This window comes from Manis pentadactyla, chromosome 15 (genome assembly GCF_030020395.1).
Source record: "Manis pentadactyla isolate mManPen7 chromosome 15, mManPen7.hap1, whole genome shotgun sequence".
NCBI classification, from domain to species: domain Eukaryota; kingdom Metazoa; phylum Chordata; class Mammalia; order Pholidota; family Manidae; genus Manis; species Manis pentadactyla.
In genome coordinates this window covers 10517839-10545490 of record NC_080033.1, presented here as the reverse complement: position 1 = coordinate 10545490, position 27652 = coordinate 10517839, and the positions used below count along the sequence as shown (strand labels likewise).

At 57.2% G+C, this 27652-nt stretch overlaps 3 protein-coding genes across 7 annotated transcripts; 2 read left to right on the top strand and 1 right to left on the bottom strand.

Moving 5' to 3' along the window:
• On the top strand, positions 1–7434 carry ERF (ETS2 repressor factor). The gene is made up of 4 exons (XM_036896546.2): positions 1–167; positions 4492–4726; positions 5114–5229; positions 5333–7434. The coding sequence occupies exons 1-4, from the start codon at positions 146–148 to the stop codon at positions 6619–6621; spliced, it is 1662 nt and encodes a 553-aa protein (XP_036752441.2). The 5' UTR covers positions 1–145; the 3' UTR covers positions 6622–7434.
• A 3873-nt stretch (positions 7435–11307) lies between these two features.
• On the top strand, positions 11308–20911 carry GSK3A (glycogen synthase kinase 3 alpha). Of its 2 annotated transcripts, XM_036896539.2 has the most exons (11): positions 11319–11818; positions 13601–13788; positions 15194–15277; positions 15436–15546; positions 17139–17269; positions 17362–17468; positions 18387–18484; positions 18562–18657; positions 19047–19233; positions 19564–19656; positions 20225–20911. In XM_036896539.2, the coding sequence occupies exons 1-11, from the start codon at positions 11530–11532 to the stop codon at positions 20296–20298; spliced, it is 1458 nt and encodes a 485-aa protein (XP_036752434.1). In that variant the 5' UTR covers positions 11319–11529; the 3' UTR covers positions 20299–20911. The 2 variants fall into 2 exon arrangements, with proteins under 2 accessions (XP_036752435.1, XP_036752434.1); XM_036896540.2 differs by lacking the exon at positions 15436–15546 and having other exon boundaries at positions 11308–11818.
• A 1987-nt stretch (positions 20912–22898) lies between these two features.
• On the bottom strand, positions 22899–27641 carry ZNF526 (zinc finger protein 526). 4 transcript variants are annotated; one of them, XM_036896572.2, is made up of 4 exons: positions 27547–27606; positions 25929–25994; positions 25582–25685; positions 22899–25514 (listed from the first exon to the last, which is right to left on the bottom strand). In XM_036896572.2, exon 4 carries the CDS (start codon positions 25495–25497, stop codon positions 23524–23526), a length of 1974 nt encoding a protein of 657 aa, XP_036752467.1. In that variant the 5' UTR covers positions 25498–25514; positions 25582–25685; positions 25929–25994; positions 27547–27606; the 3' UTR covers positions 22899–23523. The 4 variants fall into 4 exon arrangements, with proteins under 4 accessions (XP_036752467.1, XP_036752466.1, XP_036752465.1 ...); XM_036896571.2 differs by having other exon boundaries at positions 25594–25685; XM_036896570.2 differs by lacking the exon at positions 25582–25685 and having other exon boundaries at positions 27547–27641.
• Positions 27642–27652: the final 11 nt, after the last annotated feature.

Genomic DNA, 27652 nt, shown 5'->3' with positions numbered 1-27652 from the left:
GCGGCGGCGGGGAGGGGAGAGGCTCTGAGAGGCGAGGCCGGGTGAAGCGGTGAGGGCGGCCCGACGGGCGCGGGACGGGACGGGGCAGCGCGGGCGCCGGGAGCTGCGGCCCGGAGTCGGGGCGCCTCGCCCCGGGCCCCCCAACATGAAGACCCCGGCGGACACAGGTGGGGGCGGGGGCAGCACGTGTGGGGGAGACTTGTTGCCCCGGGAAACCAGGGGGAGAAACTTTGGGGGTGGCTGGAGGATTTCTGGGAAGCCCGAGTGATCCCCAGTTCTGGGGGGGCCCCAAGCACTCGAGACCTGTTGCTTCTCTCGGCGCGAGCAAAGGTGTTGCATGGGACCCCCAATTTCTGGCTCCGGGCGGAGCGGTGTGGGTGCCGCGAATCCTGGTCCTTTTCCTGCCTTGCACCCTGAAAGCTGGGCTCTCTCCAGCAACCAGGATCACAGGGGTGGCGGGGTCCCTCCCGCCGCTCTGTCACGTTGCACTCTAGGGGCCGGGACGTGTGCGGGGCGTTGGGGGGGACTGTCCACAGGGCCCGCTCTTCTCGTTCCGCGCTGCGCGGTCCGGCCTGTGACCTTCACCGTGGCGCGTGCCCCGCATCGGCTTAGGGGGGATACGGGATGGCCTCTAGGAGGAGGACGTGAATGGGGAGCCCGGGACTCGGGGTCCGGGCTGCGGCGCCCCTCCCCCCGGTCTCCGCCTGCTCTTCGCTCCCCCGCCCGCGCAGAGTCGCAAAGTTCCAAAGCGCAGCCCGAACGTTCGAAAAAGGAACTTTTTGTTTCCGATCTTAGAACGCGCGGCTTTAAGGTGGATCGGGGTAGACCTGGGTACCCTCCTCGCGGGCAGCCTGGAGCCCGGGGCTGAGGAGTGTGGGAAGGTGGAGTGGGCGACGCGGAGGCTCCCACCTCGCCCCCCCATCCAGCTCTTCTCTTTCAATCGGCCGTCTTTTTCCTCCGCCCCTCTCTTCCCAGCCAACTTGCTCCTCCTTAAGGGGCCAAGGTTCCCCTCCCCCCTCCGTCTGCGGGCGGGGGGCAGCGGGATTAACCCCCCTCCCCACTCGGACTTTCCCCCCTCCCCTCCCCCGCTGCCCCGGGCTCGCGCGGCCTGGACTTTGCGCCAAAGCGCGCTGGGGGGAGGGGTCCCAGCCGCCCCCTACCCGTCTACCCCGTCGGAATCCGGCCTGGGGCGGGGACGGGGGAGGGGAAGGGGGCCGGGCGCCGCTGTTCAAACTTGTTTCCTTTCCCCGGCGGCGGCCGCGGCTTGGGCTCCTGTGTGCGGGTGTGCGCCCCGACCGGCCCACCCACCCCGCCCCCCCGCTCGGCGGGTGGGGGCGGCTCTTAAAGGGCTGGGAGCCGGGCTTTGGCGCCTAGGGATTGGGGCCGAGAAGGAGCGCGGGGAGGTGGGGTAGGGGTGCTGAGTGCTGTAGGGTCAGTCACGTGCGTCCCACGTACTCTCGGTATTCTCCAGGGCCGCTGGGCCTTGGGGGTAGCAGGAGCCTCCCCTCGCCCGAGGAGGGGGCCGAGGCGCCCAGACAACCCCGCCTCGTCTTCCCTCCCTGCTACAGGCCTTCTCCTGGTGGGACCGGCTGGGCCGCTCCCCCAACCCTGTCTTGGGACCGAGCCGCGTGTAGGTTCTCGGGCTGGGGGACAGGGGCGGGAGCCTGGAATGGTTTCCCGATCAGCCCATCAGCGCTTTGGTCCCTCTGCCTCCGGGCCGGTCGCTGCACGCCCCTCCATCCGACCTTCCATCCCGGCCCCTCTCCTCCGCCGCCGCTGTTTCCCACTTCCTGTTTTCTTCCCGGCTCTGGCGCCACCGAGGGCTGCCTGGAGTGGGGAGGTGGTGGGGCCCCCCAGGAGGCTGGTGTGTTCATCCTCTACCACCACCTCTCCCTTCCGACCCTCAGAGTCTTTCAAAAAAAGTTTCGACAGTCATGTGAATTTGGGGGGTGCCCAGGAGATCTGCATCCCCAGTCCCCCAGGTTTCTACAGTCTGTTAGGGAGAATCCCTACCCTACCTCTGTGGGACCTAGGTGTGCCTTCTAGGGCCCCGCCATCCTAGCCCTAACTCCTGTCTGTCTGCTGCCACCTCTCCACCCTGTCTTGCAATGTCCTGAGCCCCTCTCTTAGGTCAGCTGCATAGAGCCCTGCTCCAGAGGCCCTGCAGCCCCAAGCCTTCTTGGTGCAGGCGGGGTGGTTTAAGCTTTAAGCACGTGGACTCATACACAACACACACTCACACATGCTCCCCTTGCCCGTGCCTGGCTCCTGGCTTCAAGGCCTGGGGAACAGAGACCCATTGAGATACCCTGACGTCACCCTCCCTCTTCTTTCTCCCCCCAAAGCCAGGAACAGGCCCTCGTGTATGCCGAGTCCGATGAGGAAAGCCGGCAGTGTAGGGGTGGGCAAGGGAGTGTGTGTGTGTGGGGGGGAGGGTCCCTGCCATGAGTGGGGGCCAGGACCCTGTTCCCGAAGGGGGGTGCTCAGGGAGGAGACTTCACAAGGGGGGTTGGGACAGCCCCCGGAATGCGGCTTGAGGTCTTTCCAGAGCCCCCCCACCTCCTTTCCGAGTTCCCTTTGTGTTGCATGTAGTCTCTCTCACTCCTTCTCTTCTGCAAAGTTTATTTTTAGCCTCCTGCTCCCCCGCTCCCAGGACTGTCGCTGCACACACGTTGCTTGGTTACCGGGACAAGGAGGCTGGGGCGGGTGGGCTGGGAAGGGTGGCTTTAATTTGGGAGGGAGGGTGGAAGTCAGCAGACCCCCCCCCAACCTCAGACTGATGTCTTAGGGGCTTTGGCCTCCCTCCTGCATCTGAGAACCAGATTGGGGCTTAGGTGGGAGGAGCACGGAGTTTGGTGCCGAGTGGGGCCAGGTGCTTTTGGGAGGGGTTGGAGTGTACCTGGAGCTGGTGGTTTGGTCGGTTGGGTTCCGGGTGGCATCTGGGTCCTTAAGATAACCCTGGGACCTGTGTTCTCTAACCAGGTGAACACCTGGAGTCCTGGGAGAGGGAATGGGGCTGGGGATGCTGGGCTCCATGGAAGGCGTTGTTAGGGACTGTCACTTCTGAATGGACCAGGGGCTGTTGGTGCAGGACCCTGGGACTGTGACCAGCCGGATGTCGCATTTCTGGAGCCCTGAGGGGGTGGTTTGAGGCTGGGATTTCTTAATGGGGCAGGGGCTAGGTGGGGTATGCTGGCCATCCCAGCCTATCCCAGGCTAGGGGGCAGGGAGCTGGGTCCCTGTGGAGGATAGAGTCAGCTCTGGACTTGGAGGGCGTGGTTCCTGTGGGAGCAGGAACTGCTGATCTGTGTCCCCAAGGGGATTCCAGACTGGGGTGGAGTCTCTGGGGGAGGCTCAGTGTTGCCCCAGGCTAGCTGGTACCTGCTTGAGCCTGGGCCAAGGGAGGGAGGCTGATCCGTGCTGCCTGACTGGGACTTGGGACCCCACCCATTTTGAGCCATCCACCTTGGCCTTCTCCCTCTAGTGGCACTAGTGCCCCTGCCCTGCCTCCCCCTTCTCTTCCTCCCCTTCCCTCCTCCCACCCCTCCATTACCGGCTGCTTAGTGCTGAATTATTGATGGTCCCTGATTACCCGGGGGTTTGGGAAATGACAACAACCGCAGCCCCCCTCCCCAGGCTTCCCACCCACTCCAGGGACCAGCCAGCCCACCACCAACCTCTACCCAAGGTTAATGCTGGGGGCGGGTAGGCAGGTGGGTAGGGAAGAAGCTGAGGATGAGAAAGCAGAAGGGGGAACGGGCTGCAGCCAGGCCCGGTCTGGGGCTCTCCAGCCCGGTTGGGCCCATGTGCCTGGGTCTGGGGAGGGCAGTGCAGCACAGAGGGTCCAGGGCTTGGACGGGGGGGCCTCTCTCAGACAGTCTGGGTTTCACTCTCCAGGGAAGACAGAAGCCTCTGTGTGTAAGCGCTGACCTCATCGTCAACCAGCCACCCCACCCCTCCTGGTCCTTTTAAGAAAAAAAAAAATCCTTCTCTTGGGTCCTAGGGTGGGAGTCAGGGCTCTGGTAGGTCTTGGGTGGGAGGCGGTGGTGTAGTTCCTAGGAGCGGACCAGAGGAGCCGTGGGATGGGGTGGGCGGGTACCACTAGCTGTGAATGGGAGGGAGTGTGGGGGGACTCACCCCAACCCGTCTGGCCACGTGTGCCCCTTCCTGCCCCTCCCCCACTGGCAGCCTTGCCCGCGGCCTGGCTTGGTGCCTGGCCCCCTGGCACTGGCCCCGGGACCCGCCGCCGCTGGTTTCCTGTTTCTCCCGGTGTCGCTGGAGCAGGCTCCAGCTCCCCTCCCCCCAGCTCCTGTCTAGCCCCCTTACACACAGACACACACTGTCTCTGTCTAACCCAGGTCCTGACTTGGCTGAGGGAAGATGGATTTCCCCATGTTGAGGGCGGTGGGGCAGGAGATGGGCCCTGGGAGGGAACCCAGAGCCCAGACTTGGCATCCTGACCTGGGGCCACTCCCCCGTCTCTGTCCCCAGGGTTTGCCTTCCCGGATTGGGCCTACAAGCCGGAGTCGTCCCCTGGCTCCCGGCAGATCCAGCTGTGGCACTTTATCCTGGAGCTGCTTCGGAAGGAGGAGTACCAGGGTGTCATCGCCTGGCAGGGGGACTATGGGGAATTCGTCATCAAGGACCCTGACGAGGTGGCTCGGCTCTGGGGTGTCCGCAAGTGCAAGCCCCAGATGAATTATGACAAGCTGAGCCGGGCCCTGCGGTGAGGAGGGCAAAGGCCCCTGGGCAGATGTGGACAGTTCCACCAGTTGGGGAGCCAGTGACCCATGCCAATAGGCTTTGGCTTTGACTCCTGGCTCCGCCAAATTGGAGCTGTGTGACCTTGGGCAAGTTCTAACCCTTCTCTGAGCAATTGTGTCACACAGAGGTGTCCTGAGGAGAGAATACAACATGGGTAAGGCCGTAGTGTGGTGGCCCCAGACCTGTGGGGAGAACTGGTCTCCACTTTCTGGATACCTGGTTTTTCTCCTGTGGCCCAGGTTTCTCCATCACCCTTTGTGAGCAGCACCCAGTGTGTGACAGACAGGGTATGGGGTGTAGGCTTGGATCCTGTGTGACTGACTCTCTGATGGTGTTTCTACACCCACAGCTATTATTACAACAAACGCATTCTGCACAAGACCAAGGGGAAAAGGTTCACCTACAAATTCAACTTTAACAAACTGGTGCTGGTTAATTACCCTTTCATCGATGTGGGGTTGGCTGGTGAGTCCTGGGACTGCTGGGCATAGGCTCGGAGGGAGGGAGAGGGTCTGTATGTCCAGGCTGGGGCAGGGGCCTTGACACCATGTTTTCCCTCACCTGCCAGGGGGTGCGGTACCCCAGAGCGCCCCACCAGTGCCATCGGGTGGCAGCCACTTCCGCTTCCCTCCTTCAACGCCCTCCGAGGTGCTGTCCCCCACCGAGGACCCCCGCTCACCACCGGCCTGCTCGTCGTCCTCATCCACCCTCTTCTCAGCTGTGGTAGCCCGACGCCTGGGCCGAGGCTCCGTCAGTGACTGTAGCGATGGCACGTCAGAGCTGGAGGAGCCGCTGGGAGAGGACCCCCGGGCCCGACCTCCAGGCCCTCCGGAGCTGGGAGCCTTCAGAGGGCCCCCACTGGCCCGCCTGCCCCATGACCCTGGTGTCTTCCGTGTCTACCCCCGGCCCCGGGGTGGCCCTGAGCCCCTCAGCCCCTTCCCTGTGTCACCTCTGGCCGGTCCTGGCTCCCTGCTACCCCCTCAGCTCTCCCCAGCGCTGCCCATGACCCCCACCCACCTGGCCTACACCCCCTCACCCACGCTGAGCCCTATGTATCCCAGTGGCGGTGGGGGCCCCAGTGGCTCAGGGGGAGGCTCCCACTTCTCCTTCAGCCCTGAGGACATGAAACGGTACCTGCAGGCCCACACCCAAAGCGTCTACAACTACCACCTCAGCCCCCGCGCCTTCCTGCACTACCCTGGGCTGGTGGTGCCCCAGCCCCAGCGCCCTGACAAGTGCCCGCTGCCACCCATGGCACCTGAGACCCCACCGGTCCCCTCCTCGTCCTCGTCCTCCTCCTCCTCTTCTTCCTCCCCATTCAAGTTTAAGCTGCAGCCGCCCCCTCTCGGACGCCGGCAGCGGGCAGCTGGAGAGAAGGCTCCGGCGGGTGCTGACAAGAGCGGTGGCATCGGCACTGGTGGAGGTGGCGGCGCAGGCGGGCTGGCTGAGGGCGCAGGGGCACTGGCCCCACTGCCACCCCAGATCAAGGTGGAGCCTATCTCGGAAGGCGAGTCGGAGGAAGTGGAGGTGACTGACATCAGTGATGAGGATGAGGAAGATGGGGAGGTGTTCAAGACTCCTCGTGCCCCACCTGCGCCCCCCAAGCCTGAGCCTGGAGAGGCACCTGGGGCAGGGCAGTGCATGCCCCTCAAGCTGCGCTTTAAACGGCGCTGGAGTGAAGACTGTCGCCTGGAGGGGGGTGGGGGCCCCACTGGGGGCCTTGAGGATGAGGGTGAGGACAAGAAGGTGCGTGGGGAGGGGTCTGGGGAGGCAGGGGGGCCCCTCACCCCAAGGCGGGTGAGCTCCGACCTCCAGCATGCTACAGCCCAGCTCTCTCTGGAGCATCGAGATTCCTGAGGGATGTGGGCAGGGGGTCCCTGTTCCCCCACCCCCATGCTTCTTACTCTGCCTTAACCCCCCCATGCCCTGGAGGTGAGGGCAGCTCTCTAGTCTCTCCCCTGCCTCCTCCCTTTCTCCACACATTTTGTATAAAACTTTTAATTTTTTTTTATTTTTAATGGTGAGGGTGGGTGGGTGGCCAGGGCTGGGGGCTGTCCCATCTCTGTGGGTTACCAGGCTCCAGGCAAAGAGTGGTGGTTGGGGGGTGCAGGGGGGAGTTAAGGGGGCCATCTCCATTCTGGGGAATTTATATTTGAACTGAGGCTCTGCCCTCAATGCCCAGGAACTTTTTTATTACAATCGCTTAGGAAGTAAAGCCTGTCTCCCTCCCTGTTCCTGCCCCCTGTACCTCTCAATCTCTTCTCCTGGCCATTCTCAGCCCCTGTCCTGCCTTCCCTGCCCCTCCAGGGGCCATGAGTGCCTGGGTTTCTCATACCCCACAGGGTTGCAGCAGGAGAGGGAGGGACATTCTTTCATGAACCAAAAATTCCATGGTTGGGGGTGGGGGTTGGGGGGGTGGAGGAGGGTGAGGGGTGGCACCCATAGGCCACAAATCTCTACAAGTGCCTGCTATCCCTCTCCCACTCTCCACCCCAGCACTGGTCCAACCCCTTCACCTCCAGCTGCTCCTACGACTAGCCCATAGGTGGGCGGGTGGTGTGGGAAGGGGGTGTCCTGAAACCAAACTGGAAGCCCCCTCTGCCTCCCAGCTGGGGCCCCTGGGGTGGGGGTATGTGGGCAAGCCTTATTCTGTATTGGGGATGGAGGGTGGGGGGGTGGGGAAGTTGGGGAGCTGCTGGAGAATGTATTCAAAATAAAAGTTTGGACCTTTGGATGCAGTGATCTGTCCTGGGTGCTGGCTGCAGCCACAATGAGGCCATAGCTTTCCTCAGTTCTGGAGGGGCCTGAGCTGGCCCCTCACTGGATCAGTGGCCTGAGGGCCTAACCCCATCAAAATGGGTCAAATCCAGGCCTGAGAAATGATCTGACCTCTAGGCCACAGAACCCCCACGGCCTGATAGTTCGGGTCTCAGGCACACACTGGCCTTCTGACTTTCCCTTTTCCATGGGGATCAGCCTTTCCTTGCAAGCAAGCACTGTAGACTTCACCAACACATCGTTACCCTTGCTCTTTTGATGGCCTGAAACGCCTTTCCTCTCTGGCTTTGAATTCCTATCCATGTCCTCAGGCCCTGGTAAAGGCTGGAAGCTCCTTTTACAACCACTAATGTAGCCCCCACACATCAATCTCTTTAGGGTGCTGAGTTAACCTGGGAATCTTGACAACAAGCCAGCAGTCTCTTGAAATGTAGACCTTGCAAGGTACCTTAGTGATCTGCCTGTCAAACCATTGGAACCCTCTGCCAGCAAGTTAAGAAGGTACTGGCTTAATTATAGTTGCTGTTGTTGACTGTCAGGTACCTGCTTTATCACCAACATCCAGCAAGGTTGGGGCAAGTGGCTCAGTTAAATGACTTGCCCATGGCCCTGAGTCTGGCTAGGACATGAAATGAGGTCTTACAGACCATGTTCTCTCAACTCCCTTTCCCCCTAAAGCCAGAGTGGCTGGAGCTAGGCCAGAGTTTCAAGATCATAGGACCTGAGAAGTGAGCTCATACAGGTAGAAGCTCAGATTGGGGAGCTCAAATCAGGGATGAGCGAACCAGGAGGAATTCAGTCTGGAAGTGCTTAGCAACACCCCAACACCTTCAGTGCGGGTGACATGCCTGAGGCCCAGAGAAGGGAAGGAGTATCTCCAAGGCCACACAGCTAAGAGATGGAGCGGGAATTGAGGCTCAAGGCCTGTTGGGCTGGCTTGGCAGTGAAACCTCACTACCCTGTGAGACTCTAAGGAGGAAGGAACTGACATCCCCACTCTTCATTTCATGCCAGCCCAGGGTGGGTGGTCCCAGATGTCCTTTGGCAGTGAAGAGAGGATCCAGGGTTGGAGTACCGGCAGAAAACCGAGGCTCCTGTGGCAGCTTGTGGGCAACTGCTCCCTCTCCTGGGTGATGTAAGTCACTCCCTGGGGTGGGGGCCGCTGGGTTATTTCTGGAAGTTAGGATGAGGCACGTCTCCTGGCAACATAGATGCAGCTGAGTTGGTGGTGGTGGTGTGATGGAGAAAGCGGGATGTAATCACTTGGGGGGTGGGGAGGACCCTAGCTGGTAGTCTCAGCCCCTGATTCCAATGCTTTCGAAGCACCTCTAACCAGGTTTAACATGGATTCCAAAGTGCTCCGCTCCAGAACTGCTCTCCAGGTCAGATCACAGCCCAGCCAGACTTGTTGCCCCAAATTCAGGCTGAGATATCACAAGTGGCATGTAGTCCTAAAAGTCCAGTGGCTGCTCTAGACTGCTCTAATCTTTAATGACCCACCTAACAGTTTCTGCGAGACCACACCATTGCTTCCTTAGCATCTTCTAGGATTTCTGATTCCAAGTAGAAAGTCCTTTATAGATCTCACCACACATTAGCAATTAATTTTTCCCGTAAGAGACCCTCTTCATACCTATAACCGCCAGCACCCCCACAGATACCCAAAGCTCCTTCCTGATGTTTCTTAACCACCCTTCACCCCTTCCGGTCCTCAGAGATCCCTTCAGTCCCACCAGTTTCTTACAGTCACCCACAGACCTTTTAAAGACACCCCAAGTCCCCTCTGACTTTTCCATTGGTACCCAGTAAGATCCTTTCACCTCTCTATGAACTTCCCTGAGCACGAGAGACATCCATAGGCCCCTTAGAGACACTTAGACCCGTCTTAGCACCCCTCAACAAACATTCTCAGCCTCTACTATCATCCTATTACAATTCCCTGAAATGGGCGCTTTCAGACTCCTACGGACCCCAATACCCTCGTGGCAGTGGGTACCCTCATGCGCACTGCGCATGTCCCACAGATTCTGCCCTTCTCCTCTGCTCTTGTGCGCCTTCTTGGTCCAACGAAGAATTTCCCAGGCTTTGGGGCTTGACTCAGATTTATGCTTTTCGACTCTCGAGCTTCCATCAGAGGGCACTAGGCTCCGTTTGACTGAGAAACTACAATTCCCAGGAACGCCAATACCGGGCTGTGCGTGACGCAACCGCATTCACCGACAGAGCGGAAGCGTTCCGCGCTTTGCCTTCTGGTTAATGTAGTCCAAAAAAGCTTAAACGCTACCGTCTGTCCGGTCCCATAGGTCTATATCCGCTGGGAATTGCAGTCAGGAACAGACCAAATGAACGAGACTTTCTTCAGGCTTCAGAAAGGGAAGGACAGTATAAACACAGGCTCAAAGTGAAGTCTAGAGACTATTTCCCATCATTCCAAGAGGCAGGAGTCGCTGAAGGTGATTTCATTTAATTCCAAGTATTCCCGACACACACACACATGCACACACGTTTCCGTTTCCTAGCGCCCTTCAAGACGCGCGGGCGCCCGCACACACACACCCTTTCCCCATCTCTTACACACGAACTCTTATTTCCCAGCACCCTTTGGGACTACTCGCCTTTCGGGTATTAACCGAGAAATGGGGTGCGTGCACAAAACCCAAGGCTACCTAGTTTTGAGCTCTCCAGGATCCTGTAACTTAGTAAGCGGGAGGTCACATCTCTAGACAAAGCTCCACCGTCTCCGAAGGCTGTATTGTTCTGAGAAACCGCCGTTAGCTTTGTTTCCCAAGTCGTTTGCAGGGAGATTTTCCTTTCCGATTTGTGGAAACTTGCAACTTGAAGGAGTGTTTAGACTCCTATCTTCCAGCAGTCCTGGATCGACTTGGGTTCTTTCTTGGAACCTAGGGTCGGGAAAGGAGGCGCTGCAACTCTTTAGTTTCCCCAGGGGACCGTCGTCTTCCACTTTTAGCTCACGCTCTCCCGCAGGTATCCATTGGACTCCACTTCCCGGCAAGCCTCTGCGGCAAGCAAGGCAGACCTCATAAAGGGTCAGGATTCGGTCCGCACTATTTCCCAGCTTGCTTCCGCTTTATGGTAGATCCTGCTCAGTCAATGCAGAGGCTGCCTTGAACTCCATTTCCCAGAAGACACAAGGGCTCGCTGTAGCAACTGCGCTGAAGCTTTGGTGTTGACTACATTTCCCGGCAGGGACTGCGGTCTTAGTATAGGAGGGATGGGGGAGCTCTATATCTACTCCATTTCCTAGCCTATCTCTGGAACTGCAGTATCCGCTTGGGGTTTAGGGATTACACGGGACTCAATTTCCCGTCATGCCTTGGGAGCACTTTAGACCTGCAATGCGGTGAGGGCGTGGCGACGACTCCATTTCCCGGCTTGCTTCGAGCCTAGTGTCTGCGGATCCGGCGGCGCCGACTCAGTTTTCCAGAGTGGATCTGGCTGTGGTGGGTGGACACAGCCAATAGACTAAGTGAGCTACGGGACTCCGTTTCCCGGCATGCATCAGGACTTCGTAACTCTTGACAGAGTGGCTGCGACTATATTTCTGAGGCACACCTAGAGGCTCGCCGTTGCCGCAATAGAGTGAGTGTGTGACTCTGATTTTGCTTCCCAAAGTGCTTGAGGGTCCACCGTCGATAATCTCAGCCGATTTACTGCCCAGGACTCATTTCCCGACTTGCAGCGCGAACCATCGACCCCTACCCCCAACCCCGCTCAGCGTTCCGCTCTGTGGACTTTGCGGACTCCATTTCCCGGTGTGCCACGCGGCCCTCTGTGCGGTTTGAGGGCGGCGACGGCGGCGCGAAGGGTAGGCGAACTGCATCTCCCGGCGTGCCCCGCGGCGGGCGCTGGGCCGGAGCCGGAGCCCGAGCGGCGCGGCCTGGAGGAGGCCAGAGCCCGGGGGAGGCGGCGGCGGCGGGGGCAGCCGGGGCAGCCCGAGCCCCGTGGCCTGGGCCTGCGCTCGGCGCCATGAGCGGCGGCGGGCCTTCGGGGGGCGGCCCTGGGGGCTCGGGCCGGGCGCGGACCAGCTCGTTCGCTGAACCAGGCGGCGGAGGCGGCGGCGGCGGCGGTGGCGGCCCCGGCGGCTCGGCCTCCGGTCCGGGTGGCAGCGGCGGCGGGAAAGCATCAGTCGGAGCCATGGGTGGGGGCGTGGGGGCCTCGAGCTCTGGGGGTGGCCCCAGCGGCAGCGGCGGCGGAGGAGGCAGCGGCGGCCCCGGAGCGGGCACCAGCTTCCCGCCGCCGGGAGTGAAGCTGGGCCGTGAGTATAAGCGGCGCCCGTGGCGGGTGGAGATCAAGGTTCCTGAAGCTCCTCAAACGTCGATCAGGTTCTTTCATCTGCCCAGATAGGAGCTCGAGGTCACTGTGCCTCCCCAGACTGGAATCTGAGTTCTCCCTCTACCAGAGAAAGGGATTTTGGGGCGTGGGGGGGTGGTTACTGTCACTTGGAATTTAGGATTAGAATTAGTAACCCTCAAAGAAACAGAGGTCACAGGTTCTTGTTCTTTCAGTACCGAGATTTTGGGTCCTTGAGCCTTAAAAACAGGTATCTGCCGCTACCATCCATTAGGGAACAGGATTAGGGGGTCATCTTTATTTGTAAACGGGGCTCAAGGATGACTGTTCCCAAAGAACAGAAATAAATCACCACCACCGCCACCCAAAAAGGGGAATCTGCATTTTCTCCCCTTTAAATGGAAATGTGGAATGAATATCTCTTGGGAGCAGGGATTTAGGCTTACCATGTCCTTAAAGAACAGGGCCAGGGCTTTCCAAACCTGGTATCCTGGTCATCTTCTCTTTTAAAACAGAACGCCTGTCCATAGTTTGTAGATCTGTACTCACAATGGTGAAAATCAGTGGTTTCTGCTTCTTAGAAATAAAGACAGATCTAGAGTCAGCATATCTTTCAGACCAAGTCCATAGTCACTGTTCTTCAAAAAACATGGCTTGGTGTGTATCCTTTCACAAAAATGAAATGGAGGCAGGGAGGGTCACAGTTCCCCATGAAATATGAATCCAAGGTTATACCCCTTTCAGGATTCTGAGGTATGGTGTCATTGGCTCTGAAAAAATAAGTTATGTAGGATCATCTTTCTTCAAAAGAACCTGTCACGGACCTCTCAAAACATCTAATTCATCAGTGACCCCTTTGGAGAGCCTTTCATCAATTTCTGGAGGAAAAGGGATGACTCTCCCCTAAGAATGCTACCCAAGTTTGTTGCCACTCAAAGAATGCAAGTGGAAAGCACAGCTTTCCTTCAAAGGATTGAGGCTGGGATAGCCTCCTGATAATAGAGAACAGGTTTTCACCAGTCAGTCTTACAATTTCATGCTTGTCTGTTAGGGACCACTCATATACAGGAAGGGGTCTAAGGCTCTGGACCACACAGATGAGGCCAGGTCACTGCCTTTTCCAACTCCAAAGTATTTGGGCAAGGACTATCCCCAGAAAGTGAGAGGGCACTGGCACCTCATACTCCATAGAAGGAGTCATTCATTTCTGTCACCAAAAACCAGTGGTGAAATTACCAGCTCTTCCAGGGAGACTTAAAAGTCACTATCCTCTGAGCTGTAAGAAATGTTAGTGCTTTCCTAAGATAGAGGGACCTCAGAGTTACCGCTCTCTCAAGTGGAAACCAAGTGGTTAGGTCAGGCTTTCCTAGCAGGAGGGGCCAGATGGGAGTAAACTCAGAGTGGATGGATTCAACATCTGGGAGTGTTAGTGTCTCCTCCAATCAGGAGGGATCAGTGGTTTGCTGCTTAATAGGAGTGGAAATTAGTAATTGCCCACCCTTGAGTAGCCAGAGGTTTAGTTGCCAGCATCTTCCCATACAGGACAGGGCAAGATTTAGGGTTCTCTGAAGGGAATAGGAGACAGTGTGCTGGGGGGCATCCAGCAGTCCACCTTTCCTTAAATATGGGGAAGGGACAGAGGCCCCAGTGAGCCTCTGTAGAGATTTTCCTCTCCCTCACAGTGCTAGGATAGGGTGGTGGCCAGAGGGGAAAGGTCAGTGGATCCTGTGTCCTCTTTACTCCCCAGGTGACAGCGGGAAGGTGACCACAGTGGTAGCCACTCTAGGCCAAGGCCCAGAGCGCTCCCAGGAAGTGGCTTACACAGACATCAAAGTGATTGGCAATGGCTCATTTGGGGTCGTGTACCAGGCACGGCTGGCAGAAACCAGGGAACTGGTGGCCATCAAGAAGGTTCTTCAGGACAAGAGGTTCAAGGTAGCTTGGGGAAAATGGGGACAAGAAGGTTTGACAGGATATGATGGGTTAGAGTGCTGGACATGGGGTTCCACAGGGGATCTGAGCATGGGCTGGTGGGAGAGGGAGAACGGAGGGAGTGAGTTGAGTTGGAAAACTGAAGCCGGAAATGTGGATTCCAGGAGAGCCCAGGGCTGAGGTGTACTGGGCCTGCACCCTGTTTAAGTGCTTTGTAGGTTAGTTCTCTTTTAACTCATGAAGATTCTCGGAGGGTAGGTACTGTTGTCACTCCCATTCTAAGTATGCAGAAACTAGAAAATGAGACTCAGATAAGAGAATTGCCCAAGGTCAAGAGTGGAATCTGGCAGTTCTGATTCCCCTTCCCAAACCCTCCGCCTTCACCACCAAGTTACGTTTCTGCCCAGAGGAGAAAGGAAGCCTGTGGGGCTGAGGGCATTTGTGAGGGTCCCAGGGGCTTGGCAAGTAGAGGGTGAAATCCAGTCTGTGCTGCTCTCACCAAACCATGCACCCTGGTGTGGGGCTCTGTCCCCCTGAGGAAGGAGTGCCTTTGCCTCCTTCATAGAGATGCCCTGGGAACTAGTGGAGGCCCACAGAGCTAGAAGGAGGTGGAGGAGGTGGAAGTCAAGGGATTGTTCATGTTCGAAGGACTGGCATTTTGGAGCCTAGGTTAGTTTGGATGTAGGATAATTGAGCCCAGGCTGGGAGGGGATCAGGTCAAGGCCTGGGTCTTGCCAGTAAGAACTCTCAGGGGTCAGGGGAAGCTCTAAGGTATCGGTCAGAATTTGGTTAGTGTTGAGTCCCAGAAGTGAGGGATCTGAGGGCGGGGGAGGGGATCTGAGGCCCAGAAGCAAACAGAATAAGGAAGAATGCTGGGACCTGGCCTTTTGGGAAGAGGCCAAGGCTGGATCCCCTTTGGGAAGATGAGAATTGGAAGCCTGAAGTCTGGGATTCAGGATCCAAGCCAGATTCACGGGCCCAGATGCCTCCAGGGGAAGCAACAGAAAGAAGTGGGGACCAGCGTGGACTGGATAGCTACTGCTTATTGTCACTCATGCCATGCAGAGAGGCAGGCCTCATGTGGCCACCTGATTTTTCAAGAGAAGCTGGGAGACTGGATTATATGTGAAGTCATTTGACTTTCAGATGTCAACAGTGAATTGGAAATTAAACAAAAATGGCTGAAGAAGGCATATCTGTGATCTGGGTTCATACCATAGGCCTCCAGCTTGTGTGTATGGGGCATGGGTTTGGGTGAGGAATTAGGGACTGCTCCAGAGGGGCCTTGGAGCTGGGACCACAGGGCGTAGCTGCCTGGCTCTGTTGGCAGGAAGGGGACAGCAGGGCTGTGGGGAGGGGAGGTGGAGAGGGTCAGCTGTTTTCTGAGGCTCTCTCCCTTTTCCCTAAGAACCGAGAGCTACAGATCATGCGTAAGCTGGACCACTGCAATATCGTGAGGCTGAGATACTTTTTCTATTCCAGTGGGGAGAAGGTGAGCCGGGTGTGTGGGGAGTCCTCCGCCTTGACTCCACCCATTTTCCTGCCTGCCTTTCTCCTGACTGCCAATCCTTCTGTCATGATTCCCCACGGACCTTCCCTCCTTCCTTGCTCTTTTCTCACAGTGCCTTACACCTGTCTTGATCTTTGCAGAAAGACGAGCTTTACCTAAATCTGGTGCTGGAATATGTGCCTGAGACAGTGTACCGGGTGGCCCGCCATTTCACCAAGGCCAAGTTGACCATCCCTATCATCTATGTCAAGGTGGGCAGGCAGCTGGGCCCCAGGGCCCCAAAGCTATGGGACTCCAGACACTTCTGCCTTCTGTGGCTTCCCTCATACTTTAAGTTTACATTGGTCTCTGGGGGGCTTACTGGACCTTGTTTCCCTACCCCCCGAGATGAAACTTGCCAAATGCAGAGCAGCCCAGCCTGAGGCCTGGCTGAATCCTGGAGGTGGGCTGACTGGGGGCCGGGAGGCTGCATGGTACCTGTCTGGGTCTGTACAGGTAGCCCAGTAGCACTAGTGTTCACTGGTGGAGTAGCTCAGAATTGGGGTGGGGACCAAGAATGCAGAGGGGGAGATCCTGAGTTCAGAGTCCTGGCCTTCAGAGCCTTGGCAGAGGTGGGTGGGAAGGAGACAGGGTTGGAAGAAGGTTAGTTTGCACAGAGCCTGGACAGCATGCCTCTTTATCCGCCGTCCATGCAGGCCCGTTCCTCAGTGCCTGGACGTTACTATTTCTCAGGAGGTGTTTGAATGAATGAATGAATGAATGAATCAATCAATCAATGAAAGAGCCCAGGGATGATGTGGAAACAGTTTGAGCAGCCTGCTGCATTGGGAGGAGGTGGGTGGGTTCAAGTTTGTTGGAGATCACTTGGGGTCCAGCTGCTCCTCCTGTTGGCTTAAAGCAACTCGAGCCTACGTGTTTATTAAACTGTGTGCTTGGTGCTTTGGGACCTTGCCTTTGGTTTGGTGAATCTGTCCTGTGGCTGCCTGTGTGCCAGGCCCAGTTGACTGAGACCCAGGCCTTGCTTCTGTAGAGCTCTCAGTTTAGTATGGCAAACAGGTGTCGTCACAAACAACTATAACACATCTAGCAAGCGCCATACTAGGAGGAGCATGGGGACTCTGAAAACAGAGGAGGCCCCCAGCTCTTCCTACTTTGGGGATGAGAAGGATTGAAGAAGGCCCCGGGCGGGAGACCAGGTGCAGGCGGGGGAGTGGCATCTCTGGCCAAGGGTGTGGGGACAGAGGAAGAGGGGCCCAGGAAGCTGGCCTGAGCAGTTATTATGTGCCAGGCCTGGGCCAGGCCCTGAGGGACACGGCAGTGATGAAAAGACAGAGATCCCCGCTCTCCTGGCACTTGTATTTTAAGTCAGTGGGAGGGAGAGTGGCAGGAAAATCCAGCTGGAGAGGGGCTGACTCCGTGGGTGGTTTCGACTGGCAGATGGAGGAGACTGAGCCCTTCCTGTAGCCAGTGGTTTTGGTGAAGGGGGAGCTAAGTGCCTGGCTCCCCATCTTGCTTCAAAACAGGGCCTTCCTGTTGTATACCTCAGCAGCCTTCTACTGAGGGGTGCAGTGAAGCAGTAGCCCCCAGAGTGTGGGTCGGCACTGGTGGGGGCTTGTGCAGATGCCCCATCCTGAACCTACAGAATTAGACACTCTGGGAGTGGGTCCAGCAGTCACCATTTAGCAAGCCCTCCAAAGGCTTCTGGTGCCCACTAACGTTTGAGAACCGAGGGGCAGCAGAAGTTTTTAAGTCGGAGAGAATGAGCCTGGAGGGGCTCTTGAGGTCGAGAGGGTGGAGCAATGGTGGGGAGAGCTGGGCTGGAGTTCTGTCCCGTCTGTCCCAGGTGTACATGTACCAGCTCTTCCGGAGCTTGGCCTACATCCACTCCCAGGGTGTGTGTCACCGTGACATCAAGCCCCAGAACCTGCTGGTGGACCCTGACACAGCTGTCCTCAAGCTCTGTGATTTTGGCAGGTGGGTGGGCCCGACCTGGTGTGTGCTGGGTGGCTGAGGGGCAAGTTGGGACCCTGGCCCTCATGTCTCCTCCCGCCCATCTCTTCCCACAGTGCAAAGCAGTTGGTCCGGGGAGAGCCTAATGTCTCCTACATCTGTTCCCGCTACTACCGGGCCCCGGAGCTCATTTTTGGAGCCACTGATTACACCTCATCCATAGGTCAGACTTAAGGGAGGGTGGGGGTGGGGAGCAGAAGTCATGGCAGTTTTTGAGTTCTGGGCGCTGTCTGCCAGGCTTGGTGATAAAAGCTTAACATCTGTCCTGTTAACCCATCTTCACAAACTCAGGAGGGGATGCTGTTCTGTGCTCGTTTTACAGACGAGCAGCCTGAGGCTCAGAGCACTGAGGCCACCTGCCTGCAGTCACGCCCCTGGGATTAGGCAGGTCTGGGCTTTGAAAGCTGACCTGACTCCGGAGTCTGTCCTGGCTCTGGAACCTCCCAGTCAGGCCTCTCTTCTCAGCCTGGGGGAGGGGCTGGTGGTGACCTTGGGGGAACTGAAGGCAAGGCTTTGCCACCAGGAGGGTGTGACCTACTCCTAGGTCTCCGTGTCCTTCCCTGTTGGTGGTGATAACAGTGCCACCCTCCAGAGGAGGGGGCATGAAAGGGCTTGGAAGAGAACATGCATCAGCAGTATGAGAAAACAGGTCTTTAATGTGTGAACTAGTGCAGTGAGGGTCAAGGTACAGCAAAGGAAGGCTAGGCCAGAAGCTGGGAAGTAAGGCAGCCTAGGACTTGGGCTTTACCTTCCTGAGGCCCAAAGAACGAGCTGCCTGTCCTAGACTTGTGGGCTGTCCTTCAAGGCTGGAGGCAGAGAAAGGGCTTAGTGGGGTCTCTGAGCAGGGAGAGCCAGTGAAGGCTGGAAACACACCTAAACTGGAGAGCACAACCGCATTAGGCAGACCGGGAGGTTCAAAGTCAGGCTCCAGTGTTACTAAACTGTGTATGACTTTGAACAAGGTGCTTCCTCTCTGAGTAGAGAAAATGGGGCTCTCAGCATGTCTCAGGATGGCCGTGAGGGGTACAAGTATCTGATGGGGTGGGCATGGCAGCCCTGACCCTCCCCCATTCCTCTTCAGATGTGTGGTCGGCTGGATGCGTACTGGCCGAGCTCCTGCTGGGCCAGCCCATCTTCCCTGGGGACAGTGGGGTAGACCAGCTGGTGGAGATCATCAAGGTGACGGCAGGGCTGGGTGGCCACGGGAGGGGCTAAGGGATAGGGGTTTGGGCTCAGACCCCTCCCTTCCCCTACAGGTGCTGGGAACACCAACCCGGGAACAGATCCGAGAGATGAACCCCAACTACACGGAGTTCAAGTTCCCCCAGATTAAAGCTCATCCCTGGACAAAGGTGGGGCAGGGCTAGGGGCCTCAGGCAACATGGCTGAGGTCCCCTTTGGAGACCACCTGGTCTCGGGGCCTGGCTACAGTCACGGCTTGGGAGTGGGTCAGTCACTTTCATCAGATTGCAAAGTTTATGGGATTTCTCATATTCTAGAAGCTGAAGATCCTTAGTAGATTCAAAACCCCATTTTTCTGGAAATACCCACCAGGGCTCATACAATCCCGGGGCCTGGGCAGGCAGTTCCCCTGATGCCAATTCAGTAATGCCCTCCCCTTCATGGCTGTGCTTGTTCCTTCATTTGGAAAGTGGGTTTGTGGGATGGGCAGTAATACTTGCTGTAGGAGTATACCAGTGCCTGGGCACCTTACCCATGTGACCTCCCCTCCCACCCCAAGGTGTTCAAATCTCGAACGCCGCCGGAGGCCATCGCGCTCTGCTCCAGCCTGCTGGAGTACACTCCGTCCTCGAGGCTGTCCCCGCTGGAGGCCTGTGCCCACAGCTTCTTCGATGAACTGCGAAGTCATGGAACCCAGCTCCCCAACAACCGCCCGCTCCCCCCACTCTTCAATTTCAGTCCTGGTGGTGAGAGCATAGCCTGGGATCCGGGGAGCTGGAAGGGCAGCCAGAGATTGTAGAGAAGACAGGAGTGGGGAGCTGAGGGTGGGCTACCAGGAAGGCCTGGGGCTCGGCATGTGACCCTGGTTCAGGGCGACCTGAATCGGCTCAGCCCACTCCGTGGTCTCCTGTGCTAGGCTCTTCCCAGCGTTCCATTTAAAGCATCCAGTGGCTACACTTGTTCACAAACAGCTGGCCTTGCCAAGAGCCAGGTGCCCATTTGGTGCCCCTTTTTAACTTCAGCTGGGTCTACAGATGGCCTGCCCTCTGACTGGGCATGTCCATTCCTGTCTCTAGAACTCTCCATCCAACCGTCTCTCAACGGCACTCTCATCCCCCTTCACTTGAGGTCCCCAGCGGGCACTGCCGCTCTCACTCCATCCTCACAAGGTAAGCTGGGGGCAGTCTGCTAGGGGTTAAAGATTTCTCAGCCTGGGGGACGGTGCCTGTTCTCACAGACCCTGTCTCCTGCAGGCATGGGGAAATCGTGGACATTTTGATGGTACACAAAGCATATTTTTACAACATGTGCATGGCCATCTTTGTAGGGCATTGTTGCCTATATTTGTTTGAATTGTTAACTGGAAAACCAGACATATGTTGGACTTGGGCAAACAAACGAAGATTAAATTTGTTGCCCACATTTAAGAACTGGGGCTGTTTTATGGACAGATCCAGATTTCCTGTTTCTCTTGGGGAAGAAAGTCTGGCTAGGCAGCAGCGGGCCTGCCTTTCCCCAGGGCAGTGCTGTCATCTGGGGCCGAGGTCCAGCTGCCCCCATTTATGTGAGAACTGGCTCTCTGGTGACCAACCTGGCCCCTCCACATTTGAGTTTGCAAACCTGGACCTCAAAAGACAGCTTTCAGTTTCTAATGTAGCATCTCACACTGCCTTCCTGCTCTTGGGGTGGGGGTCTGAGAGGCAGAGGCTAACTGTCTGCTCCTTCCTCCCCCCTCAGCTTTAAGTGAGGCTCAGACCGGCCCAGACTGGCAGTCGACTGATGCCACAGCTCCCCTCACTAACTCTTCCTGAGGGCCCCACCAGCCACCCTTCCATCTGGGAGCCCCAAGTGGGGTTGGGAAGGGGGACCACAGCCCATCAAGCTCCTGCCCTGGCTGGGCCCCTAGACTAGAGGGCAGAGGGAAATGAATCCCTGTCCCCACCTCTAGGCCCTCCCTCACCAGCCTTACCCCTGTGGTGGGCTTTTTAAGAGGATTTTAACAGGTTGTGGGGAGGGAAGAGAAGGAAGGACAGGGGGTTGGGGGCATGAGGATCTCCTACCCCCTTGGCCCCCTCCCTGCCCCCCAGGCCTCCACCTCCTCCAACCCCCCTCCCCTCCTATGTCCCTTGTAAATAGAACCAGACCAGCCCTTCTCCTCTTCCCCGCCCTGGCCCCCAGGTGTAAATAGATTGTTATAATTTTTTTCTTAAAGAAAACGTCGATTCGCACCCTCCAGCCTTGTCCCTCCCCCCTGCAGCTGTGTCCTGTCCCGTCCCATGCCCCCCTTCCTCTGCCCCTCAGGTCTCCTCCCTCTCCCTACCCTAGAGGGCTGGGGAGTCGGGGAGCTCCTGATGTCTTCGTTTCCACAGTAAGGTTTGCCTGTGTACAGACCTCCGTTCAATAAATTATTGGCATGAAAACCTGCTTCTTGTGTGGCTGCCTGTTTCCACAGAGGTGAGGGAGGGGCTGGGGACTGTCCTGGGACAGGCCTGGACTGCATCTCGGGAGCCACGTAGAGTGAGCCCAGGCTGGGCCACTGGAGCCTGAGTCCTGGGTCTGGCTTCTCACTGCAGAGGCCTGAGAGGAGCCTGCCCCATGGACCCAGCACAGACCCGCTTCTACCCAGGAGGGAGGCACTGTCCTCCGCAGGTGACCAGCGAGAGAACTCGGGTCAGACAAGTCAAGGCTACACAGTGGAAAGGGCAGAGTCAAGACTTGAGCAAAGGGCTCCATCTCAGCCTGAGCTGCCTGTTGCTTCCAGGGGACACAGGATGGGCACTTAGTGAGCAGGAATGCGGCAGAGGAGCTGTCCTCAAACCCTAGCAGGATCCCCAAAACGTAATCTCTTGTCTTAAACAGGGAACACACCTAGCCTACCTCTTGGGGATGCTGGGAAGCGACAACCCTGGGAAGTCTGACGCAGAGCTTGGCTTTGTCCCTCACTTTAAAAACTTGCTGGGGCCAGGTGGTGGGGCCCTGGGCAGAGGGAAATGGCCTCTCCTCCACATGGTTCCAATGGCAGGCAAGGGCAGGAGGCCCCAGAAGTGGAAAAGGGTCTGGGGAGGAGTGACTGACGTGTCCTCTACCCGACTCCACTAGTGAAAAGAAAGGGAGAAGAGTTTTGAACACGTCCCGGAGGGAGTTCAGGGACTTAATGGCATCTGGGCTCTCCAGTCTGCTTAGGCCAGCCCTAGTGGCATCTGTGTACTGCCCCTCCCTGCTTATCACCCTCAGGACAGCACCCTGTTTGTGAGATGACTACGTATAGCAAGAAGCCCAGATGAAGGGAGGACTATCCTGGGTGAGGGCAGATCTAGGACTCCTGGAACCCCGTCCTCCCTGCTGCTGAAATCCTGTTGGCCATGAGGTTACTGAGGGTGTCCCTCCCCCATCCATGCCCATGGTCTCTGCCCAGCTCTGGCCCCATCCTTCCCCCTCTAGACTATCTCCCTCACCCCATGACGCCAGGGACCCTTAATCCCCAGTCATGACCCTTAGCCTTGCTTTCTCCCCAGGTCGGGGCTTCCTCCTTCCCTGCCTCTGTGTCCCTCTGCCCAGCCTCCCTCCCAGACAATTCACAGCCACATTTGCCTCACCTGCCTGAGCACTTTTGGTCTGCAAAGGCCTGGAAGGAACTTGCCCTCACTGACGTACCATAAATCACCTGCTTCCTTTTAGCAAGGGAAGGACTATCACCCTGGGTAACCTTTAGAAAGGTGGGGGATCCCTTCCTGTTCCCAAGACCTTTGATCTTCCTGTCAAACTCTTAACTGCTTGGTGACACTGGCTCCCTTTTCCTCCCGCTGCAATGACTCCTTTGAGCCCCCAGCCCCTGCGTGGGCTTCAGGTCACAATCAACAGCACTGGGTACAGGTGTAGGTGAATTCAGATCTTAGCAATGCTGCTGCCTAGCAGTGAGAACTTGGGCGAGTCTGTGTCCCTGGTTCCTTACCTGTACAAAAGGGCTAACACTGAGATTGCCTCACAGGCCCTCTCGGGTCACAGTACACGTATGGTGCTAACTGTGGTGCCTGCCACAGGTAGGCAGTCAACTGCCCACTGTATAATGGTTGTGAATAACTGGACAGTCTCCAAGTATACCAAGAACTCACTTGTGTGCTGCCTGCCTGAAATGTTCTTTCTCTTCCTCTTTCACTAGCAGATTCCTACTTTTTCTGCCAGGACCACCTCCCCTGGGAAATTTCACTCATCTCCCACCATGGGAGTCTTTGCTCTGGGAGGCACTGTGCCTGCACACTCCCATCTCAGCCCTGAGGATCCTGGGGCTGAAATCTCTAGGCCCCCAAGGGCAGGACAGAGGCCTGACTCATCTCTGGCCCCCAGAATCACCTAGCACAGGGGAGGGGGGCCTCAGTACACCCAGGCTGAATCAATCGACGAGACCCTCAGATCAAGGCCATCCATACTTCTGTATTCCTCCTACCCCACTGTGGGCCTCCTGGCACAGAGCCAATGGCTGATTCACTCCTGGGTCTCCAGCATCACTCAGTCTGCAGCTGAACACCTAGGTACCCACAGATTTCATTCCACATGGTCAAAAGTGAGATTATAGAAGGCTGGAGAAGTCAAGTGTCTCCTTCCACTAGGCAGAGCCAAGTCCTGGGTACCCAGAGTCCAGGGAAAGCTAGGGTGGGGGAACAAGCAGGGACCTGAGGGAGTATGTGACAGTGCCCAGCACAGACCTGGCACAAGGTCGGGGCTCAGGAAAGATTACCTGATGTTGTCGGGCACCAGTGTGATGCAGAGCAAAGAACCTTGGCAAACCCTGCTTTGCAATGTAACAGGGTGACCTGGGACAGATCATACTGCATCTCAGGGCTTCAGTTTCCCCTCAGGCAGAGAAAGGTGACAGGAAACCTGGTGGGGCTGTTCTGAGGAACCAGCAGTTAAGAGTCCAGGGTGGGTCCTGGCACCTAGTGGGTGCCACAGAGGCTTGCCAGGGGGTGTTCCCCTGTCTCCCCAGAGGTGCCCAAGCTTGTTGATGCAGACTCTTTCATTGTTGCTCTCCAGCTGGGTCACATGAAGGCTGTGTCCAAATGCAACAGCCCGCTCGCTTCGCTGGCCCCCAGTGCAGCCTGGCACAGCTGCAGTGTGTCCTCAAGTGCCAGTGGCTGGGATGTCTCGATGATGGCAATGGTCTCCCCAAGCTCTGTGCACATGATAGTCTGCTGAGGCTCGGGGGGCGGAGGTGGGGCGGGAGGTGGCGATCTGGGTGGCTGCAGTGTCATTGCCCGGGCTCGAGCATGGACCCGCTGATGCAGTCGCAGGCCCGCCATGGCGTGGAACCAGCGGCCACATGTCCCACAGTAGTAAGGGCTCTTGTTGTAGAGACCAGTGATGGGGAGACGGGGTGCACGGGCAAAGGCGACGGGCCGCAAATGCAGCCTCCGGTGCTGCTGCAGGTTGGAGCTCTGCGTGAAGCGCTTGCCACAGTCCAGGCACTGGTAGGGACGCACGCCCGTGTGGGTCAGCTGGTGGCGGCTGAGGTTGGCCAGAGAAGCAAAAGTCTTGCCACACGAGTGGCACTGGAAGGGCCTCTCCCCAGTGTGTGTCCGCAGGTGGTTGCGCACGTGGACCAGCTTCTTGAAGCCCTTGCCGCAGACGCCACAGCGGTGCCGCCGCTCAGGGGGCCCGTGGACCGCGCGCCGGTGCCGGGAGAGCCGGGAGGCCGAGGCAAAGGACTTGGAGCACTGTGGGCAGGGCAGCTGGGCAGGCAGGGCAGGGGGTGGCGGTGGGGGCGGGGGCTCGGTCGGCGCAGGGGAGGCTGCTGCCGCTGTAGCCGCAGGCGGCGCCCCGCTCTTGCCGGCATGGGTGCGCCGGTGGTAGAGGAACTTGGTCATGTTGCTGAATGTTTTGCCACAGCGGCAGCGATGCAATGGGTTGGCAGTGTGGGCCCGCCGGTGGGCCACCAACGTGAGTTCTGTGCCGAAGCCACGGCCACAGTCCACGCAGAGGTAGCGGGCTTCACCCCGGTGCAGCCGCAGGTGCTGTTCCAGGGAGGCTGCTTTCTTGAAGACCTTGGAGCAGGTTGTACACTCGTGGGTGCCACCAACATGGGCCCGCCCGTGAGCCAGCAGCCGGTTTGCTGAGCTGAAGCTGCGCTGGCACTGGCTGCAGTGGAATGGGTGGGCCGCTGATGCTGGGCCATGCAATGCCCGCCGGTGTCGCCGGCGCACCCCTGTTGAGGTCCAGTGCTGAGGACAAGCCCCACATCCCTGGGCCCAGCCAGCTATGGACTTGTCACTTCCCACAGTATCGTCACCAACCTCTGCCGCCACTGCGTCCTCCTCCTCCTCTGTCTCTTCATCATCTTCCTCCTCCTCCTCCTCTAGCCCATTACGCTCTTCTTTCTCTAGGGAGTCAAAGTGGGTGCCCTGATGCTCCAGGAACTCCTCAGGGGTGGCACAGAGGGTGGAGCACTCAGGACACTCATAGGGCTCCATCTTGACTTCAGGTGGAGCAGGGGGAGGAGGTGGTGCTGCGCGGCGAGGCAAAGGCGGTGGCGCTGGTGGTTCAGCTGCCGCAGCAGAAAGGTGTTGGGCCTTGCGATGGGCCACCCACAGCTCAGGTGAGGGGAACAGCTCTTGGCAGTCCCCACACTGGTACTGGATTTGGCTTGCAGATTCCCGGAGATGGGCATCCTGGTGGGCCAGGAGCTCGCTGGGGGACAGGATGAGCTGGCTGCACTCACTGCACTGGAAAGGCCCACCCTCAGTCCCTGGTTCCAGGCCAGTGTCCTGGGTGATCAGCGCCTCCTCCTCGGTGATAGCAGGCACATGCTGCTCCTGGTGTGAGAGAACTTCCTCCAGTGTGTTGTAGAGGCTGCCACACTCGGAGCACATGAATTGGTGGTGCTGGAAGAAGAGAGATGATGCAAGGGCCTCTCCTGGTGTCATCTCTGTGATCTCCCCTAACATCGGCATTGACATCTCCATTGCCCCTGGAGACATCTGTGTTGGCATTTCAGCTACCTCAGCCACCTCAGCCATTGAGGGGAAGACAGTGCCTGGAGAGAGAATGGGGAGCTGGTGAGCCAGCAGGAGCCCAAGGAAAGGGAGAATTCCCTTGCCTACCTCGCCACTCACCAGCCTCTATCAGTCAGCAAACCTGCATCCAGTGTGTGACTCAGTCATCAATGAGCCTACAACTGTGAAGTTGATACATGCCTCACACACATCTACAGGAGAGAGACAGCCCTGCTTAGTCTGGCCTCTGATGCTGTCCTCCTTACTCAGAGGGCCAGGCACACCCCTTTTGAGAACACACATCTTTGCGGGCCTCTCGGCCTTTGCCTGTGCAGTTCCCACTCTGAACAGCACCATGCCTCCCACATGTCCACACAGAGATGATGCCAAGCATTGAGGAGCACTGGCTCTGGGAACAGACTGCCCTTGGCTCGAATCTGAATACCACCACTTACCTCCTCTCTCTGAAACTGTTTTCTCATTTGTGAAATGGAGCAAAAAGTAGTGCTGACCACAAAGTCCTGCAAGTTGAGAAAGATTAGATAGAGCCATTACATGTAGTTCTCCAAACATGTTTTTGGACCCTAAGGTTTTGATGCTGCTATTCCTTCTGTCAAGAAAGTTCTGTCATCTTGTCTAGCAAACTCCTGCCCAGCATTTCCTTTGTGAAGCCTTTTCTGACAAAATCTCTACATCCTTCCTCCTTGGGGTTCCTATGGTATCTTGTGCCATCTCTACCATACAAATATCATGAGCTTGGGATGGAGTCTCTGCTCCTCTCTGGCCTGAGCTTGCAGGAAAGGAAGGTCTGATTCATTGTAGAGTCACTGTCACCAAGAAAACCATGGACTAGGAACAGGGATTTAACTTTAGAACTTCCCTTTATGTGCCCCATCACCTCCCTTACATGTGCGGGCTCAGTCTACCTTGGCCCCTTCATACAGCAGAAGCTCAGTCTCTTCAGCAACTGACTGCCACCCCCCCAACCCATAGGCCTAGGAACTACTTTTCCAACAACCTACCATCTCCAGCTCTTCTTTAACTCTCATCTGTTAGTGCCAGAGGGCAAGTGGAGTTTAGTTTATAGTGGGCACACTAAAGTTGTTCACATTAAGCCCCCAGAGGGTAGGGATTTCAGTTTGTTTATCATTGAGTGTATTTCCAGCACCAAGAACAATGCTCAACACACAACAGGCACTGAGCAGATGTTTAGTGAATGAATAACCCCTCTGGGAAGCAAGGTCTCGAGACTTTAACTGTCCCTGTGCACTTTTCACTTCTCCCACCAGACCAACTCTACTTTCAGAACGCGAATTCCCACAATAACACAGTCTAGCATAGGGCCCTTTTCAACTGGTCTGCAATTAATAACTCTCCTTGAATAAAATGGCTCATTACAAGCCCAGGAGCTAAACTTTCCTTAACCACCTATCCCAACTCCCTCACTAATTTTTGAGTTGCTAGGGCCTTGCACGCAACAGCTGTACAATATAGGATCTTCCTGGAAATAATCAACCAGGGGCCTGAGTTTAATTTTTCCTTGTTGACATTCTCACTCCAAAGAGTGACTCCCTTGGGGTGAGGCCCAATACCTGGTATATGGCTTACACAAAGTAGGCACCCAGTAAATATCCCTCTAGAAGGTGGCCCGAGAGACCTAAAATTTGGACTTTTCATTTACATTATTCCCTTCCCAATCTTGGGTTATGAACTACTGGGGGAAGTAATGGGGGCTTTTTATACCTTAGACCATTAAGTCCCTCCAGGAAAGAACCCACCAGGGGCCTGGAAGTTCAACTTTCCCGCTATCTCCCACCAGACTTATCAACTCCGTAGCGTGAGAGATCCCAGCAAGGGGTTGGGACGGCGAGCTCACGCTGTAGGGTCCTGCATACAGCAGGTGCTCAATCAGTGCTCCAGGGCACATAGGAAGGAGTGTTCTCCTTTCACTCCGTGCCGCTCCCGCCCTACAGCAGGCCCCAAAGCTCTTCGCCCCCGGCGTCCCCTTCATTCTCCCTCTGCCCTCTCCGAACGACGGCGCTCTCTTCCCGGCCCACCCCGCGGCGCCCTCACCCGTCTCTCTCGCCTTCTGCAGCCCCCGCCGCTCTTGACACAGACCCTCCGCTTCAGGCGTGCTGGACCCCTTACTATCCACACCTCCCATTGGGCGGCGCTCTTA

Excerpts from the sequence above, each read along its gene's own strand:
- ZNF526 (XM_036896570.2), bottom strand. The coding sequence starts at position 27,637 with ATGGGAGGTGTGGATAGTAAGGGGTCCAGCACGCCTGAAGCGGAGGGT. Across the intron at positions 25,995-27,546 it reads GCAGAAGGCGAGAGAGACGG|GACTTTGTGGTCAGCACTAC; the intron begins GTGAGGGCGCCG and ends CTCAACTTGCAG. Across the intron at positions 25,515-25,928 it reads AACAGTTTCAGAGAGAGGAG|GCACTGTCTTCCCCTCAATG; the intron begins GTAAGTGGTGGT and ends TTCTCTCTCCAG.
- ERF (XM_036896546.2), top strand. The coding sequence starts at position 146 with ATGAAGACCCCGGCGGACACAG. Across the intron at positions 168-4,491 it reads GAAGACCCCGGCGGACACAG|GGTTTGCCTTCCCGGATTGG; the intron begins GTGGGGGCGGGG and ends CTCTGTCCCCAG. Across the intron at positions 4,727-5,113 it reads AAGCTGAGCCGGGCCCTGCG|CTATTATTACAACAAACGCA; the intron begins GTGAGGAGGGCA and ends CTACACCCACAG.
- GSK3A (XM_036896539.2), top strand. The coding sequence starts at position 11,530 with ATGAGCGGCGGCGGGCCTTCGGGGGGCGGCCCTGGGGGCTCGGGCCGG. Across the intron at positions 18,485-18,561 it reads AGCTGGTGGAGATCATCAAG|GTGCTGGGAACACCAACCCG; the intron begins GTGACGGCAGGG and ends CTTCCCCTACAG. Across the intron at positions 19,657-20,224 it reads TCTCACTCCATCCTCACAAG|CTTTAAGTGAGGCTCAGACC; the intron begins GTAAGCTGGGGG and ends CTCCCCCCTCAG.